Source organism: Hyaena hyaena, unplaced genomic scaffold (assembly GCF_003009895.1).
Source record: "Hyaena hyaena isolate Hyena2069 unplaced genomic scaffold, ASM300989v1 scaffold_216, whole genome shotgun sequence".
NCBI lineage: Eukaryota > Metazoa > Chordata > Mammalia > Carnivora > Hyaenidae > Hyaena > Hyaena hyaena.
This window is the reverse complement of record NW_024080848.1, coordinates 917,453-933,242: the sequence shown is the minus strand read 5'-3', so window position 1 is coordinate 933,242 and position 15,790 is coordinate 917,453. Positions and strand designations below refer to the sequence as shown.

The following is a 15,790-nucleotide window of genomic DNA, read 5'->3' as shown; positions in this document are numbered from 1 at the left end:
TTGGATTTTCTGCATAAATGTTCATGTTATCTACTAAGAAAGACAGTTTTATTACTTCTCAGTCTATACCTTCTTCCTTTTTTTCCTTATTGCATTAGCTAGGAGTTCCAGTACAATATTGAGAAGAGTTGTGAGGCAGGAACATCTTTGACTTATTCCTAATTTTAGTGGGAAAGCTTTGATTTTCTCACTATTGAGTTTGATGTTAGCTGTAAGATTTTTTGTAGATTCTTCTTATCAAATTGAGGATATTTCCCTCTATTCCTAGTTTGCTATTAGTTTTTATCATGCATGAGTGTTGGATTTTCTTAAGTGCTTTATCTGCACAATTGATATGATCATCTGACTTTTCTTTTTTACCTGTTGATGTCATTGATTACATTAATTGATTTTAAATGTTGAAGCAGCCATGTATACCTCAGAGAAACCTCACTTGCTTATGGTGTATAATTCTTTTTACACATTGTTGGATTTGATTTGTGATATGTTGAGAATTTTTGCATCTAAATTCACCAGAGAAATTGGTCTGTAGTTTTCTTGTAGTGTCTTTATTTGGTTTTGTTATACTGGCCTCAGTGAATGAATTAGGGAGTATTCCATCTGCTTCTATCTTCTGGAAGAGTTTATAGAGAATTGCTATAGTTTCTTCTATAAATACTTGGTAGAAATCACCAGTGAACCCATCTGGGCTATGTGTTTTTGTTTTGTAAGGTTATTATACTGATTCAGGTTGTTTATTGTTATGTAACTATTGGCAGATTACGTCTTTAAAATAATTGGTCCATTTCATCTAGGTTATCAGATTTGTGGGCATAGAGTTATTTGTGGACATTTCCTTTTATTATCCTTTTAACATCTTCAGATCTGTAATGATGCCCTGTCTTTCATTATTGATATTAGTAGTTTATAGTTTCTGTGTGTTTTTTTTCCTAGTTAGCCTGGCTGGTTGTCTTCTTATTTTTATTGATTTTTCCAAAGAAACAGCTTTTGGTTTTATTTCCTCAATTGATTTCCTGTTTTCAATGTCATTATTTTCTGCTCTAATTTTTATTTTTTGTGCTTACTTCATACTTTACTTGCTATTCTTTTTCTAGTTTCCTAAGATAGAAGCTTAGCTTATTGTTCTTTCATTTTTAATGCTGTAAATTCCCCCTCTAAATACTGCTTTCTCTGCATCTTACAAATTTTCATAAACTATATATTTTTTTGACCCATGTGTTATTTAGAAATGTGTTGTTTAATCTCCAGGTATTTGGAGGGTTTTATAGTTATCTTTCTGTTTTTTTGTATCTAGTCTAATTCCACTCTGGTCTGAGAGCAGACTATTGTACGGTATCTGTTTTTAAAAATGGGTTAGAGTGTATTTTATGGCGTAGAATATAGTCTATCTTGGTGAATGTTACAAGTGAGCATGACAAGAATGTGTATTCTGCTATTGTGTTGTAGTCTATAGATGTAGATTATATTCAGTTGATTGATGGTGTTGAGTTCAACTACAATAGTTTCCTCTCATCTACAGTTTCATCTTCCACAGTTTTAGTTCTCTGTGGGCAGCTGTGGTCCAGCAGCAGATGATTCTCCTTTGAGGTATCATCAGAAGGCCAATAGTAGCCTAACAGTATGTTACAGTTTCTCTGTCATTCATCTCACTTCATCTCATCATGTAGGCATTTTATCTCATATAACAAGAAGGATGAGTCCATTACAGTAAGAGATTTTGAGAGATCACATTCACATGACTTTATCATAGTATATTGTTATAATTATTCTGTTGGTATTAACATCTCTTACTCTGCCTACCTTATAAGTTAAACTGTATCACAAGTATGTATGTGTAGGAAAAAACAGTATATATAGGTTTTATTACTGTCCATGGCTTCAGGCATCTACTGGGAGCCTTGAGACACATCTTCCACAGATAAAGGGGAGTCACTGTATGTCCTTACTGATTTTCTGCTTGCTGACCCTGTTTATTTTGAATAAAGTCTCTAATTATAATAGTGGCTTTATCTGTTTTCCTTGAGTTCTATCAACTTTGTGTTACATGCTTTGACACTGTTGGTGGACACATTCATATTAATAATCATTATGTCTTAGAGTATTGACCACTTTATGATTAGTTAATACTTCTCTTTATCCCTGATAATTTTTCTTGCTCTGAATCCTGCTCTGTCTGAAATAGTGTTAACATGCTATATCTTTTTCTGTATTTTTACTTTTAACCTCTACGTGTCTTTATATTTAAAGTGAGTTTTTTTCTAGACAGCGTATAATTGATCCACTCTAACAGTCTTTGTTTTTTAACTGGTATAATTAGACATTGAAATTTAAAATGGTTATTGATACAGTTGGATTAATAGCTACCATATGTGTTACTGTTTTCCATTTGTTTTTCTTTGTTCCTATTTTTCTTTTTCTGCCTTTTGTAGTTTTAACTGAACTATAAATTTTATATAATTGTTTTCTATCTTAGCATATTAATTATGCTTTCTTTTTAATTTTTTTAAGAAAAATACTTTTTAAGAAGATGGTTTTCCTAACTTGAACATATTGTTGCTATTATTAATTTGAACAAATTGTTTTCAGTTAGAAAAAGAAAAAGAAAATTAAAAGTTTATATTTACCTTTACTTAGTCATTCTCTGATGCAGTTCCTTTCTTTATGTAGATCCAAGTTTCTGCTCTATATAATTTTCCTCCCTCTTTTAACATTTCTTGTAAGGTAAGTCTACTGGTAGAAAATTCCCTCAATTTTTCTTTGCCTGATAAAGTATATATCCCTTTATTTTTGAAGGATAATTTCACAGGGTACAGAATTCTAATTTGGTGGGTTTTTACTCTCAATACTAATTATTTCATAGATTGCTTGCATGGATTCTGAGAGGATTGAATGAAATTCTTGTCTTTGCTCCTTCACAGATAAGGCACATCCACCCCCACTGAAAATTTCTTTCTTTCAATAAATTACCTTTATCTTTGATTTTCTATCATTGCTTACCTTTGGCATTATCCTGCTTGTTGTTCTCTGAGTTTCTTGGATCATTATTAGCTATCTGGCATTAAATTGGGAGAAATTCTCAGTCATTATTGGTTCAGTTATTTCTTTTGCTCCTTTCTCTATTTTTTTTCTGTCTGGCATTCCCATTACACATGTATTATACTTTTGTGGTTTTCCCATAGATCTTGGATATGCTTTTTGTGGTTTTGTTTTCCAATCTTTTTTCTCTTTGCTTTCAGTTTTTGAAGTTTCTATTAATATATCCTCAAGTGCACAGATTCTTTCCTCAGCTGTGTCCAATCTAGTGATGAACCTGTCAAAGGTATTCTTCATTTCTGTTACAGCATTTTTAATCTCCAGCATTTCTTTTTTTATTATTTCTTAGAATTTCCATCTCTCTACTTACAATACCCATTTGTTCTCGAATGTTGCCTACTTTTGACATTAGAGCTTTTACTATATTAAGCATAGTTGTTTTAAATTCACAGTCTGAACATTCCAACATCTCTGACATATATGGGTCTGTTTTTGATACTTGTTCTGTCACTTCAAAGTGTTTTTTGCCTTTTAGTATGCTTTGTAGTTTTTTGTGGAAAGGCAACTGTGATGTACCAGGTAAAGGAAACTGTGGTAAGTAGACCTTTAGCAGTGTAGTGGTAAGGCATGTGGGGTTAGGGAAGGCATTTTTTTTTAAGTTTATTTGTTTTGAGAGAGAGAGAGAGAGAAAGAGAAAGAGAGTGCTAGTGTGAGTCGGGGAGGGGCAGAGAGACAGAGAAGGGGAGAGGGAATCTCAGGCAGAGCCTGCCTGTTAGTACAGAGCCTGAGATGGGGCTCAATATCATGAACCATGAGACCATGACCTGAGCCAAGATCAAGAATTTGAACCCTTAACCAACTGAGTCATCCAGGTGCTCCAAGCATTCTATAATTCTATGATTAGGTCTAAGTCCTGGGCTTTGAACTGCACAAGTGCTTCCCATTTTTTTTTTTCACCCCTTACATGGTACCTAATGGATAGAAGGGAGCCAGAGCTGGTGTTTCCCTTACCTTGCATGGAAGACCATCGCAAGCTAGATTTGGGTATTTCCTTCCCCTACTAATGGGCCAGGCTCTGAGAAAACCAGAATAGGTTAGGCTCTGGTACAATAGAACAATAGTTTTTCTTAAAGGCAAACTGCTAAGAACTGAATGCTCTGGCATATTTCAAATGGTTACTTTTTTCTTCCCACTGAGGAAGCGCAAAGGTGTTTTTCTCCAGTCTTTAGTATGAGAACCCAATATAGCTCTTGGAGGTAAACTCACAAAAGTGTGCCTCCTTCCTGAATGACTGGGTCCCCCAAGAATTTTTCTCTCTCAGGCTTGCTCACACTGAGGCTCCAGCAATTCATCAGTTACAGTTCATGTGTCCCTACCCCAGCACTCGTTCCTGTGGAGGTTTATGCTCCATTGAGTTGTGATTCTCTGTGCTCACCTGTCTCTCCAAATTTGGGGGCAGCGGTTTGCCCTCTGACCTAACTTCTTTAAGGGATCTAAGAAGAGCTATTGATTTTCAATTTGTTCAGCTTTTTACTTGTTGTGAGGATGGAGTGTGACTTCTAAGCTCTTTACATGCTGGACAGGAAACTGGACTGTCCTCTACCTTTTTAAGAAAATGCTTTCAGCTGTCACCTTTAAAGAAGCTACACTGACAGATTTTCTGAGGTCATCAATGGATAAGCTTTAAAATTTTTTTTTAAAGAAGCCATTGATTTATGTTAATATTTGTACTCCTTTCTAATATGGTTGTAAATAAAAAAATTTAACATCTGTTATGAGTCATGAGGCATAACCACCTCTACTGATTTGGAACATTTTCATTTTCTATCTGCACCTCCTCTTTTGCACTTTCAAACTATGATGTGGATGTAGCCCAGAAGAGGAGTAAAGCCCTTTTAATTATCCACATCTACATTTCCTGTTAACTGCTTTTCACTCTGTGTGAGGGTCCCTACATGCAGAGATTTCTGAAGGGAGGAAATTAAACCGCTCTCACTAGGGAAAATTCAGCTCTTAGAAAGTGTTTAATGTTGCTGAAGTTGAACACGGACCTACTGTTATTAATAGGAAAATTGCTAATGATTGTAATGGTTTTCAGCATTACATCAGACTTCCCCTTTGGCAAATCCCTTTGAAAATCAGAGTGGCTGCTGATAACCCCCCAAAACACTTCTGTGTTGCGCTGGTTGTGCAACTTTTCAACATAAAAAGTTCCTTGAACAACAGTTTGGATATTTCAGTTCCCAATTTGTCTCCCTACTGGAAATTTTACATAAGAATGATGTATATTTTAAGGAGAAAAATAACAAAATTGTATCCTTTTATCACTAACTGGAAAAAAGACCAGTATATGACCAGGGTCCATTGGATCCAATTTTAGTTTTAAGTTTCTTTTTTGTGCATTTTTAACTACGTGTAAAGATTGATATTTCACCATGATTTTCATTATTATTAGAGGTCTTCAGAAGAAGAAAGATAAAAAAAAATTTAGATTCAACAAAATTCTGTCTTGTAATTATCATCAGGGCCCTTTTATAAATCTGAAATGCATTATGGAATTTTAGTAATCTTTGCTATTTTGTCATTACTCATCATTTTATTTCCAACTATGTTAAAAAGACTAAAACAATTATTTAAATGGTAGAATGATAGAATCACTTAACAAGATGATGCAATAGTAAAGTGTATAATCACTAAACTATTTTTCCTAAAATTTTGTAAGGGTTGAGCTCTCTCTCTCTCTGTCTCTGTCTCTCTCCCTCTCTCTCACACACACATCCCCACACCTCAGATTGTCTTTATTAGCTAAATGTAAAAGAACATTGTTAATTATCTATTATCTACCAGACATTGTTTTAGGAGTTTTATTTACATAAACTCTATTACTTGAATCTCACAATATACCAATAAGGTAATAATTAGGACTCTTGTTTATCAATAAAGAGACCCAGGGTCTGAGAACATATACAGTGTTTTATATCTTACATTGTCTAGTATAGTAACTTACACCATGTAAATGTTCTATGTATTTTAACTAATAAGTTATATCGATTTGTTCAGGTAAAATGTATATTTCAGATCTATATGAGATTTTGAATAAAATACATGTACATTTATTAATTACAAAAAAATACTGAGTGCCTACTGTATATAGAACATAGTCCCTGCCTTTAAGGCACATTCTAGTCTTGCAGGGTGCTTAGACCTATATAGAAGTAACCACAAGACAAGGAAGAACGTTCTGTGCTCTGGGATGACTGTGAGTTTGCAACAAAGGTGGTTATTTCTTCTGGTTGGAAGAGTCACCTGTGATGGTGGATGGTCTTGTACATTTCATCAGTGGGGAGAGAGAGAGCGTTCCAGAAGAAGGGATTGTTTTAAGCACACAACTGAACATGGGAAAGAGGGCAGTTTACATGTGGCCAACTAATGATAGGTATAAATATAACAACCTGCTTCTCTGGATTTGTATGCTTTATGTCAATAAGCTTTTACTGCAAAATTTGCTTTTAGACAGCCAGCATTTATTTACTCTGATATTCATGGATATTTATTATTTTTGTTTATTGTAGGTTTTCACTGTGAATTACAGTCCTACATTGATACATTAAATATACATATATTTGGTATTAAATGTAACCCTAAAACCTTATCATTAATGACATATATCACTCTTCATTTTTCATTACCACAATATGAAGGTTAACAAAACATATGTATGAATACTATGTACAACTCATTTAGTTGGAATTCTGCATTGAAGCCATAAAAAAATACAATTTCTTAATTATTACTGCCAATAGTTTTTACTAATTCACACACAGCTTTACATATATCGAAATTATATCTTAACATAGTTTTCTATATGCTATTTGCTTATCATCCTCCTCCTTGCTGAGTGTTGACTAAGGGTCTTACATGGAGGCTACAGACATAAAGATTAACAACTTGCAGTTAGATGGGTCTGGCCCTGCTGCATGGCCTCAGGCAGGGTACGAGCCTTAACTTTCTTAGCTGTGAAATGGACCACATATTTTTTTGCAAGTTTATCATGAGGTTTAAATAAGATACTGAGTATGTAAGGTCTTCATTCATGTCTGGCATGGAGTAGATGTGCAAGTAGAGATAGCTTGATCTCATTCCAGATCCTGGTATACTCCAGAGCTGACCAGAACCTAGAATAAGAAACACTAGATGCTAACTTGAAAACCTCCAGCCAGCCAATTAGATTTAAGAGAGGAGGCTTGTCAAATAAGTATACAGACCCCTAATATTATTACTTTTGGATTATTTTATTCTTCTCAATTCTGAGAAGTTGAGTTTAATAGCATTATGATTTTAAAAAATCATTGAAAACACATATCACAGTATGAGAGAATAGAAAATTCTAACTGTATAATATTGCATTTATTTGAACAAGAGTGTAGGCACTTTTTTGAAACAGCCATACTTTATTATCTTACAGATAAATCCAAAGCAGATGGCAAAGTTGCTGTGTTAGCCAAGAAAAGGGTAAGATCATGTTTCATTATATAAAATATGCAGACTTCAAATTCCATTTGATTAAAGCTATTTTAAAAGAAAATTGAATTAATATTTAAAAGCAAAATGACATATAACCAGTATTTTCTTCTAAATGTCAGTTGAGTGCATGTTTCCTTTTTTAGGTTGACACTAGAAATTTAATTTTTATGATTACTTATATCAGTGTTACAGAATTATCAGAAATTAGAATGATAGCAATATTTAAAGTTAACAAGTAAGCAATTGCTTTTATTTAAATTATATTTCACATGCAGGGGTGCCTGGGTGGTTCAGTCAGTTAAGTGTCTGACTCAGGTCATAATCTTGTGGTTTGTGGGTTTGAGGCCCACGTCAGGCTCTGGTGCTGATATCTCAGAGCCTTAGGACTGCTTCGTGTTCTGTGTCTCCCTCTCTCTCTGCCCCTCCCCCACTCATGCTCTGTCTGTGTCTCAAAAATAAAGAAATGGTAAAAAAAAAAAATCTGTTTTTAAAAAGTTGTATTTCACATACATACTCTCATATACTGAAATATTTTTGTATACCATTTTGTTGGGATATGTGCAATCTCATGGAAGATTTATATAATTAAAATTCACAGCTTAATATGGACTTTACCTTGAAGTTGAGAACAGTTATCAGCCATTTGTATAAATCTAAACATAGAACCTTTAAATAAAATTTGTTTTTTAAAACATTTTTTAGTGTTTATTTTTAAGAGAGAGAGAGAAAGAGGGGTGCCTGGGTGGCTTAGTCGGTTAAGCATCCGACTTTCGCTTAGGTCATGATCTTGCGGTTCGTGGGTTCGAGCCCCGCGTCGGTCTCTGCCAGCTCAGAGCCTGGAGCCTGTTTCAGTCTGTGACTCCCTCTCTCTCTGACCCACCCCCCCGCCCCCGCCGCTCACGCTGTCTCTCTCTCTCCTAGAAATAAATAAAAATGTTAACAAAAATAGTTAAAAAAAAAAAAGAGAGAGAAAGAGAGAGAGAGAGAGAGATGAAGCACAAGCAGGAGAGGGACAGAGAGAGAAGGAGACCCAGAATCCGAAGCATATTTGTGTCATAACAAGAATTGTGATTGAAAGGAAAGCCTATCCCTGTAGTATTTCCTGTGTTGAATGGTGGTGTTGATGCAGGGTGGGCCCGGGAAAGGTTGAGTGTAACCTGGAAGAACAGAAACGATGTTGGACACAAACCTATAGATGAACAAGCAACGAAGTGAGCATTGTTTTTGTATTCTGAATATGTATAAATCATGGGTCCTTTTAAAATCAGATTTTGTTTTGCTCTTTTTGACTTGTAAAAGTAGTCTGTTCTTTTTACTGGCTAAATAATGTTGCTGCACCTTTGCAGAGAAGAAGTCAATATCATAGAAGACAAGGTTACCTTTTAGAAAAGAAAGGGTGGCTAAGTCGGTTGAGCATCCAACTCTTGATTTGGGGTCAGGTCACGAACTTACAGTTTGTGGAATTGAGCCCTACCTCGAGCTCTGTAGTGAGAACACAGAGCCTATTTGAGATTCTCTCTCTGTCCCTTTCTCTCTGCCCCTCCCCTGCTTGCATACGAGTGCACCTTCCCCCCCTCCCAGGTCCTCAAAATAAATAAATAAACATTAAAAAGAAAACCAAAGGAAATAAGACTTGTGTGTATGTCTGAAGATTTAGACAGGAATTTGTGAGATGGTACAGGATTGTTTTTTTTTTTTTTTTCTATTTTTCTAATTCTTTTTTTTTTTTTTATAAATAGTTTATTGTCAGATTAGTTTCCACATAACACTCAGTGCTCATCCCCAAAGTGCCCTCCTCCATGCCCATCCCCCCTCCCCCCCACATCCATCAGTCCTCAGTTTTTGTCAGCATTCAAGAGTCTCTCATGGTTTGCCTCTCTCCCTTTCCCCCACCATTTCTGCCCTTCTTCTCCCCCTTGTTCCTCCGTCAAGTTCCTCCTAATCCTCCTATACGTGCAAACATATGATATTTGTCCTTCTCTGCCTGACTTATTTCGCTCAGCATAACCCCCTCAAGGTCCATCCACGTTGCTACACATGGCCAGATTTCATTGTTTCTCATTGCCATGTAGTATTCCATGGTATAGATAAACCACATCTTCTTGATCCATTCATCTGTTGATGGACACTTAGGCTCTTTCCATGTTTTAGCTATTGTGGAGAGTGCTGCTATGAACATTGGGGTCCATGTGCTCCTATGCCTCAGCATTTCTGTATCCCTTGGGTAAATTCCTAGCAGTGCTATTGCTGGGTCATAGGGGAGTTCTATTGTTAGTTTCCTGAGGAACCTCCACACTGTTTTCCAGAGGGGCTGTACCAGTTTACATTCCCACCAACAGTGTAGGAGGGTGCCCGTTTCTCCACATCCTCGCCAGCATCTCGAGTTCTCTGATTTGCTCATTTTAGCCACTCTGACTGGTGTGAGGTGGTATCTCAGTGTGGTTTTGATTTGTATTTCCCTGATGAGGAGGGATGCTGAGCATCGTTTCATGTGTCTGTTGGGAGATGGTACAGGATTGTTAATGTGAGAAGTATTGTTTATTTTAGTCTCTGCTAAAAGATATTTAGATTCAAAAATGATCATACTGCTTTATTTTTACCAGTGATTCTTGATAAAAAATTATACTACTGTCTTTAGGACAGTGCTGTTTGAAATCTGGTCCATGCACCAGAGCTGGTCTAAGAACTATTTATTATTGGTCTACAATGAGATAAGAGCCAAAAATGAGAGGAACCATTTAGAAATGTGTATAGTAATTCCACAGGGTCATCTTTTACGTTGAATATAATGATAAAAGAGAACTTATATTTCATATTTGTTTTTTATTTCACTTTTTTCCTAGTAACCTGTCTTTGTTTTTGTTTTAATTTTGTTATAGAAGTAGATCTTGGGCAAATTGGGGACAAAACTAGTCCTTTAACACTGATAATTTGAGAGACATGATCCTCTGAGATGTGTTACGAATTTGTAGAACTGTCTCGGGTTATAGTGATTTGGGGGAATATAGGGCATTTTATTGGGCAAAGGTAAGAAACTAGGTATCTTACAATGTATGGAACAGAACTCTATCACAAAAACTCTCCAACATTTGGCATGACTTTTGAATGCACTGCTAGACTCAACAAACTACAGATATACAATTGACCCTTGAACAACAGAGGTTTGGGGCACTGACCACTGCAGTCAGAAACCCATATATAACTTTTGACTCCCCCAAAACTTAACTACTAATAGCCTGTTGTCAACTGAAGGCCTTACTAAGAACATAAACAATGGACTATTAGAGATTTTGTATGTTATATGTAGAATATACTATATTCTTACAATACGTTAAGCTAGAGAAAAGAAAATGTTAAAATCGTAGGAGAATCTACATTTATAATACTGTACTGTTAAAAAACTACATGTAAGTATAGTTCAAACCTGTGTTCCTCAAGGGTCAGTTGTAATTGTATAGTGATTTAATACAAAATAATACTGAAACATAACATGTTAGACAAAAAGCCAAGGAATTTAGAAGGCTTTTTATGGAGCACAAAACTGAAATGGAATAAACATACTGTTCTCGAAATTACTGAATAACTTAACTTATTTTCTACTCAACATATTTTAATGTATTTAACTACATATTTAGCTATAAGAATAGAAGTGCGGTTACTGAGAAATCGTGGAAAACATTTACAAACCTGTAACAGGAAATTTGAGATGCCTTTTAACAGTCTTATAATCAAATATTACTAAATACAGATACATAAAATCTTTGTATTACTAAAAAATAAACATTTAGAAATATTTCATAGTACTGCTACCCTTTATATTTGTAAACACTTTACAAAATGATAGGAACCTTGTGTTTAAATATTTACATATTGAGATTATTTTTAGATAGTCTGTGTTTTCCAGTCATACTCTGATACTGTCCCCAAAGTCTACCTTAAAATTCTTTATTACATAAGATGTAGTATAAGACATTATTGCTTCTTTTTCCAACTTCTCAAGATATTCTTTCTCACCTATTAAAAGTTATGGTCAAATTATTTTCAAGTACTAGACCCTGAATGTTGTGGGATTTCAAGAAAGGAGATATATTTTCTGAGATATTTTGTTACTAGGTCATCTCATGTCACAGTACACAGAGAATTATCTTACCTATAGGGAATTATTCTGCCAATTTCATTTTGTAGAATACAATACTTCTCATTTTCTATGCTTGGTCAGTCTATAACGTATTTTGGAATTTTATCTCTATTTCAATTAAGATTAGTTTCTTTTTTTTTCATCATATAAAATGCCTGATATGTTGGTACTTAATATAAAAGTAGTTTCTATTCTCATGTCCACCAGTACTTTTGCTGGTACATTTTTCTATTCAGATCCTGTACAGAATGAATTTGACCATCTTAGTTTACTTATATCCAAACTTATTCATAGGGATAGGGATGACTAGCATTTATCTTTCTGATTGTGTCTTCAGATGTTTCTGTTTCCCAAGCATACACATATAGAAATAGATTTTATTTTACTATAAATATATTTTCTTTTATTTCTCTTTTATATTACAGTTAGAGTATTTTGAAATTATTCATGTAGTCAGATATGTTAATTAGGTCACAAGTTATAATTGCTGTAAAAAAGAAACTCCAAATTACAGTGAGCCATACAAGATAAAAGTTTATCTGTCTCTTTATTGTACATCTGACCAAAGGTGGGCCAGAGGTCCAGTGTAAGAGGAGGCTTGGCCCCACAAGATCATTTAGACTCCGGAGTTTTTTGTTATGCCAGCCCCTAGGGTGTGGTTCTAATCTATATGGTCAAAAGTTGATTGCACTATCACATCGACATTCTGGCCCATGAAAAGAGGGAAAATGGAAAAGAGAGAAAATGGCTGAATAAGAAAAATGAGCTTGAAGCTGCATATGCCATTTTTCTTACATCCCATTGTTAAAATTTTGTAACTTGGCCACACTCAGTGGCAAAGGCAAGGAGGGAAATGCAGCTTCTAACTGGAACAATCTAGATACTCAGTTAGTGGTCTAAGACTTTCATTTTAAAATAGGAAATAGTATGTTTCAAAGTAGTATTTCTTATAAAAGGGAGCGATTAGCTCTGATAGAGTTGAGACACACTAATGTCGACTGTCTCGTTTGACTCTTCCAATGCCAGTGAGAAATAAGTATTACCATAACTGCTCTCACAGAAAACTACTACAGAGGTATTAAGTGACTAACAAGAGTGTCAGAGCCAAGGTAGGATTCCAGTTCTGATGGTCCATAATACCACAGCTTCTTTTAACACTCTGGCTTTTTAAATCCCTTTATTATCTTTGAGATAACAAATCACTTTTTAATAATTTTTTTAAGTATCTGAATCACTTCATATATTTGACTCTTGAATAATCTTGAACTTCATGCTTATGAATGGGCACAATCCTAGCTTTAAAACAATTCTTCATCTATATAGTACTCTCAGATTACAAAACATTTCCACAAACATCATCTTTCACTTCTGACCCTTGGGAAGAAGGCATAGCAGACACTATTATCATCATTTTTACAAAGGAGATCATTTATAGTTAGAGAAATTAAGTAATTTGCTGTATTCACACAGTGCTCCTAAGATAATTTTACTTAATCTTAGTTTTTCCTAGTTCTTATTAAAGTATTAGCAAGCTACTCGTGTTAGAGTTTGAGTGTTAATTTCAACTAATATGGTAGCTTTTATTTTTTATAATTTTGGATCTATGGATATTGAAGGCAGTATTTTTTTTAAAGATAGAACTGTTTTATATAAAACACTGTAGATGGACAAAAAAGAGTTGCTGGTGTGAAAGCAAAAGATGATGATGATGATGATGATGATGATGATGATACTATGATGTGGGGTGCCTGGGTGGCTCAGTTGATTAAACGTTTGGCTCAGGTCCTGATCTCGTGGTTCATGAGTTTGAGCCCTGAGTTGGGTGTTGTGCTGACAGCTCAGAGCCTCAGAGCTTGGAGCCTTCTTCAGGGTCTGCTTCTCCTTCTCTCTCTGTCCCTCCCCTGCTCGCACTTTGTCTCTCTCTCTCAAAATTAAATAAATAAAAAAAATTTTAAAATAACAGTATGATATATTAAGTGCCTATAAAGGCCAGGGATACACATTGTTACTTTATTTGATTCAACAACAATTATGTCAGATAATAATTGTTGTATGTGGTTAATGAATAAAGAAAATAGGCATCGGGATGTTCACCGCTGCCAAAATTACAATACAAAGATGAATGATAAAAACAAGTAAGGTAGTTCTCTGTACAGCCCCTTACCCTGGGTTGCAAGTCCTTTAATAGTCTATTTTAATTACTTATATAAACAAAGGTATATATGTACATGTATAAATGTTTTGTAATGATCTTGTTTTTACTACAATGAGATCTTATTATATATATTATTCTACAGATTTAACTACTTAACCAGATACAGACCTGTTTTTAGCTTTCTACCTAGGATACCATAAATAGATATATCAGTTTTAATCAGTGAGCTCTATATTGATAAATGTTTGGGAGTTTTTCAAGTTGCTGTTGTGGTTTGATACTGCTACATGCAGTGCTTTAATAAACATCTTTATACATACATTTTTAAATACTGTTGCATTATTTTTATAGAATAAATTCCACCAAATGAGCTTGATAGATTAAAGCTAACCACAGTATCACTGGCCTCCCTTGAATCATGAAATGATCTTGAGGAATAAATTGTCAAAGTTAGGTGTTGGCCTGTGCTGAGTTGCAGTGGCAGTCTCTACAACCTCTTTGAACCAAGCTGTGAGAATGTTTCCACCTTGAGTACTGTTCCTAAGTGCCTAGTAGGAAAGTGCTTCTTGGGTCCAGTATGAGAGCTCTGTCTACAAGCCTCTGCCATTCCCACAGGCCCCTTCTTTTAGCACTTCAGCCCTGTGTTAAGATAAAGGTGAGTAGTAAAAGTGCCCACACCTTTTCACCTGATCACTGCCCTGCCCAATGGCAGCAATCTGAATGAAAGAGAATTAGAGTAAGTCTCACCTACCTCAGTTCTGCTTGAACAAAAAAAAAAGAAAAAATCTGGATTGTCTCCTAAGTCCCTTCCTGCTCTAATATTCCATGAAATATTTATAACAGCTCAGTAAGTAATTTCAGAATGTCAAAGGACTTGTGCAGACCAGAGTAAATATCTGGGTCACTTGGCCTGAGAAATAAAGAAACGAAAGAATAAAATTAGTAGTATATGGGGAAGATGGGTGGAGTAGCTGATGGTGTTGCCTGTTACAGATTCTGAGAGATGTTTGGATATAAAAAAACAAAGATTCAGGAAACAGCATATTGTGGTAGAAAGAGTAGAAAATGATGAATGAGCCAGATCTGCCTTCAAGGGCTAGTTCTGCTACTTAGTTGTGTGACCTTTTAGGCAAATTAACATCTTTGTGCCTCATTTGGATTAATCTCTGATTTGGGAACAATAAGAATTACCTTGTATGGTTGTTATAAAGGTTAACGTGAAAAGCAATTATAATTGCACAGAGTTTACTACATTTTAGTAGGTACTTGTGTGCCTAGTACTTTTCTAATTTCTTTTTAGTAGGAAATAGGAACGATTTAAGAATATTTAAAATTTTCGGACTTACAACAGCATCATAGTCTATTAGATAGTTAAGATTATGGAAAAGTCTTTTTTTTTAAGGAAGTCCAACATTTTAATCATAATTTAACTTTTTTCAAAGTAATATAATAACATTGTACTTGGAGGACAGAATTTTTAAATCATCTGAAATCCATCCCCTCAATTAAAATGTTTTTAAATTTCATGCATTTGTTTATAGTTATTTCTATATGCATGTTTATTTGCATAGTTTAATTATTGAGTAAGTACCATTATTTTCATTTATGTTATATCACAAATCTTTTTCATGTTGTTTTATAGATCTTATTACTTTTAAGAGTTTTGGTTTTTTTTTTGTTTTTTTTTGTTTTTTTTACAAATAGTTTATTGTCAAATTAGTTTCTACATAACACTCAGTGCTCATCCCCAAAGTGCCCTCCTCCATGCCCATCCCCCCTCCCCCCCACATCCATCAGTCCTCAGTTTTTGTCAGCATTCAAGAGTCTCTCATGGTTTGCCTCTCTCCCTTTCCCCCACCATTTCCGCCCTTCTTCTCCCCCTTGGTCCTCCGTCAAGTTCCTCCTAATCCTCCTATACGTGCAAACATATGGTATTTGTC

At 34.9% G+C, this 15,790-nt stretch overlaps 1 protein-coding gene across 1 annotated transcript in view; it reads left to right on the top strand.

Moving 5' to 3' along the window:
• Positions 1–15,790, top strand: part of ZCWPW2 (zinc finger CW-type and PWWP domain containing 2) — a 91,809-nt gene that overhangs the window by 46,800 nt on the left and 29,219 nt on the right. The window contains exon 4 of the mRNA XM_039242718.1: positions 7,499–7,545. Within this exon, the coding sequence (XP_039098649.1) occupies positions 7,499–7,545 (47 nt within the window). The remainder of the gene's footprint in view (positions 1–7,498; positions 7,546–15,790) is intronic.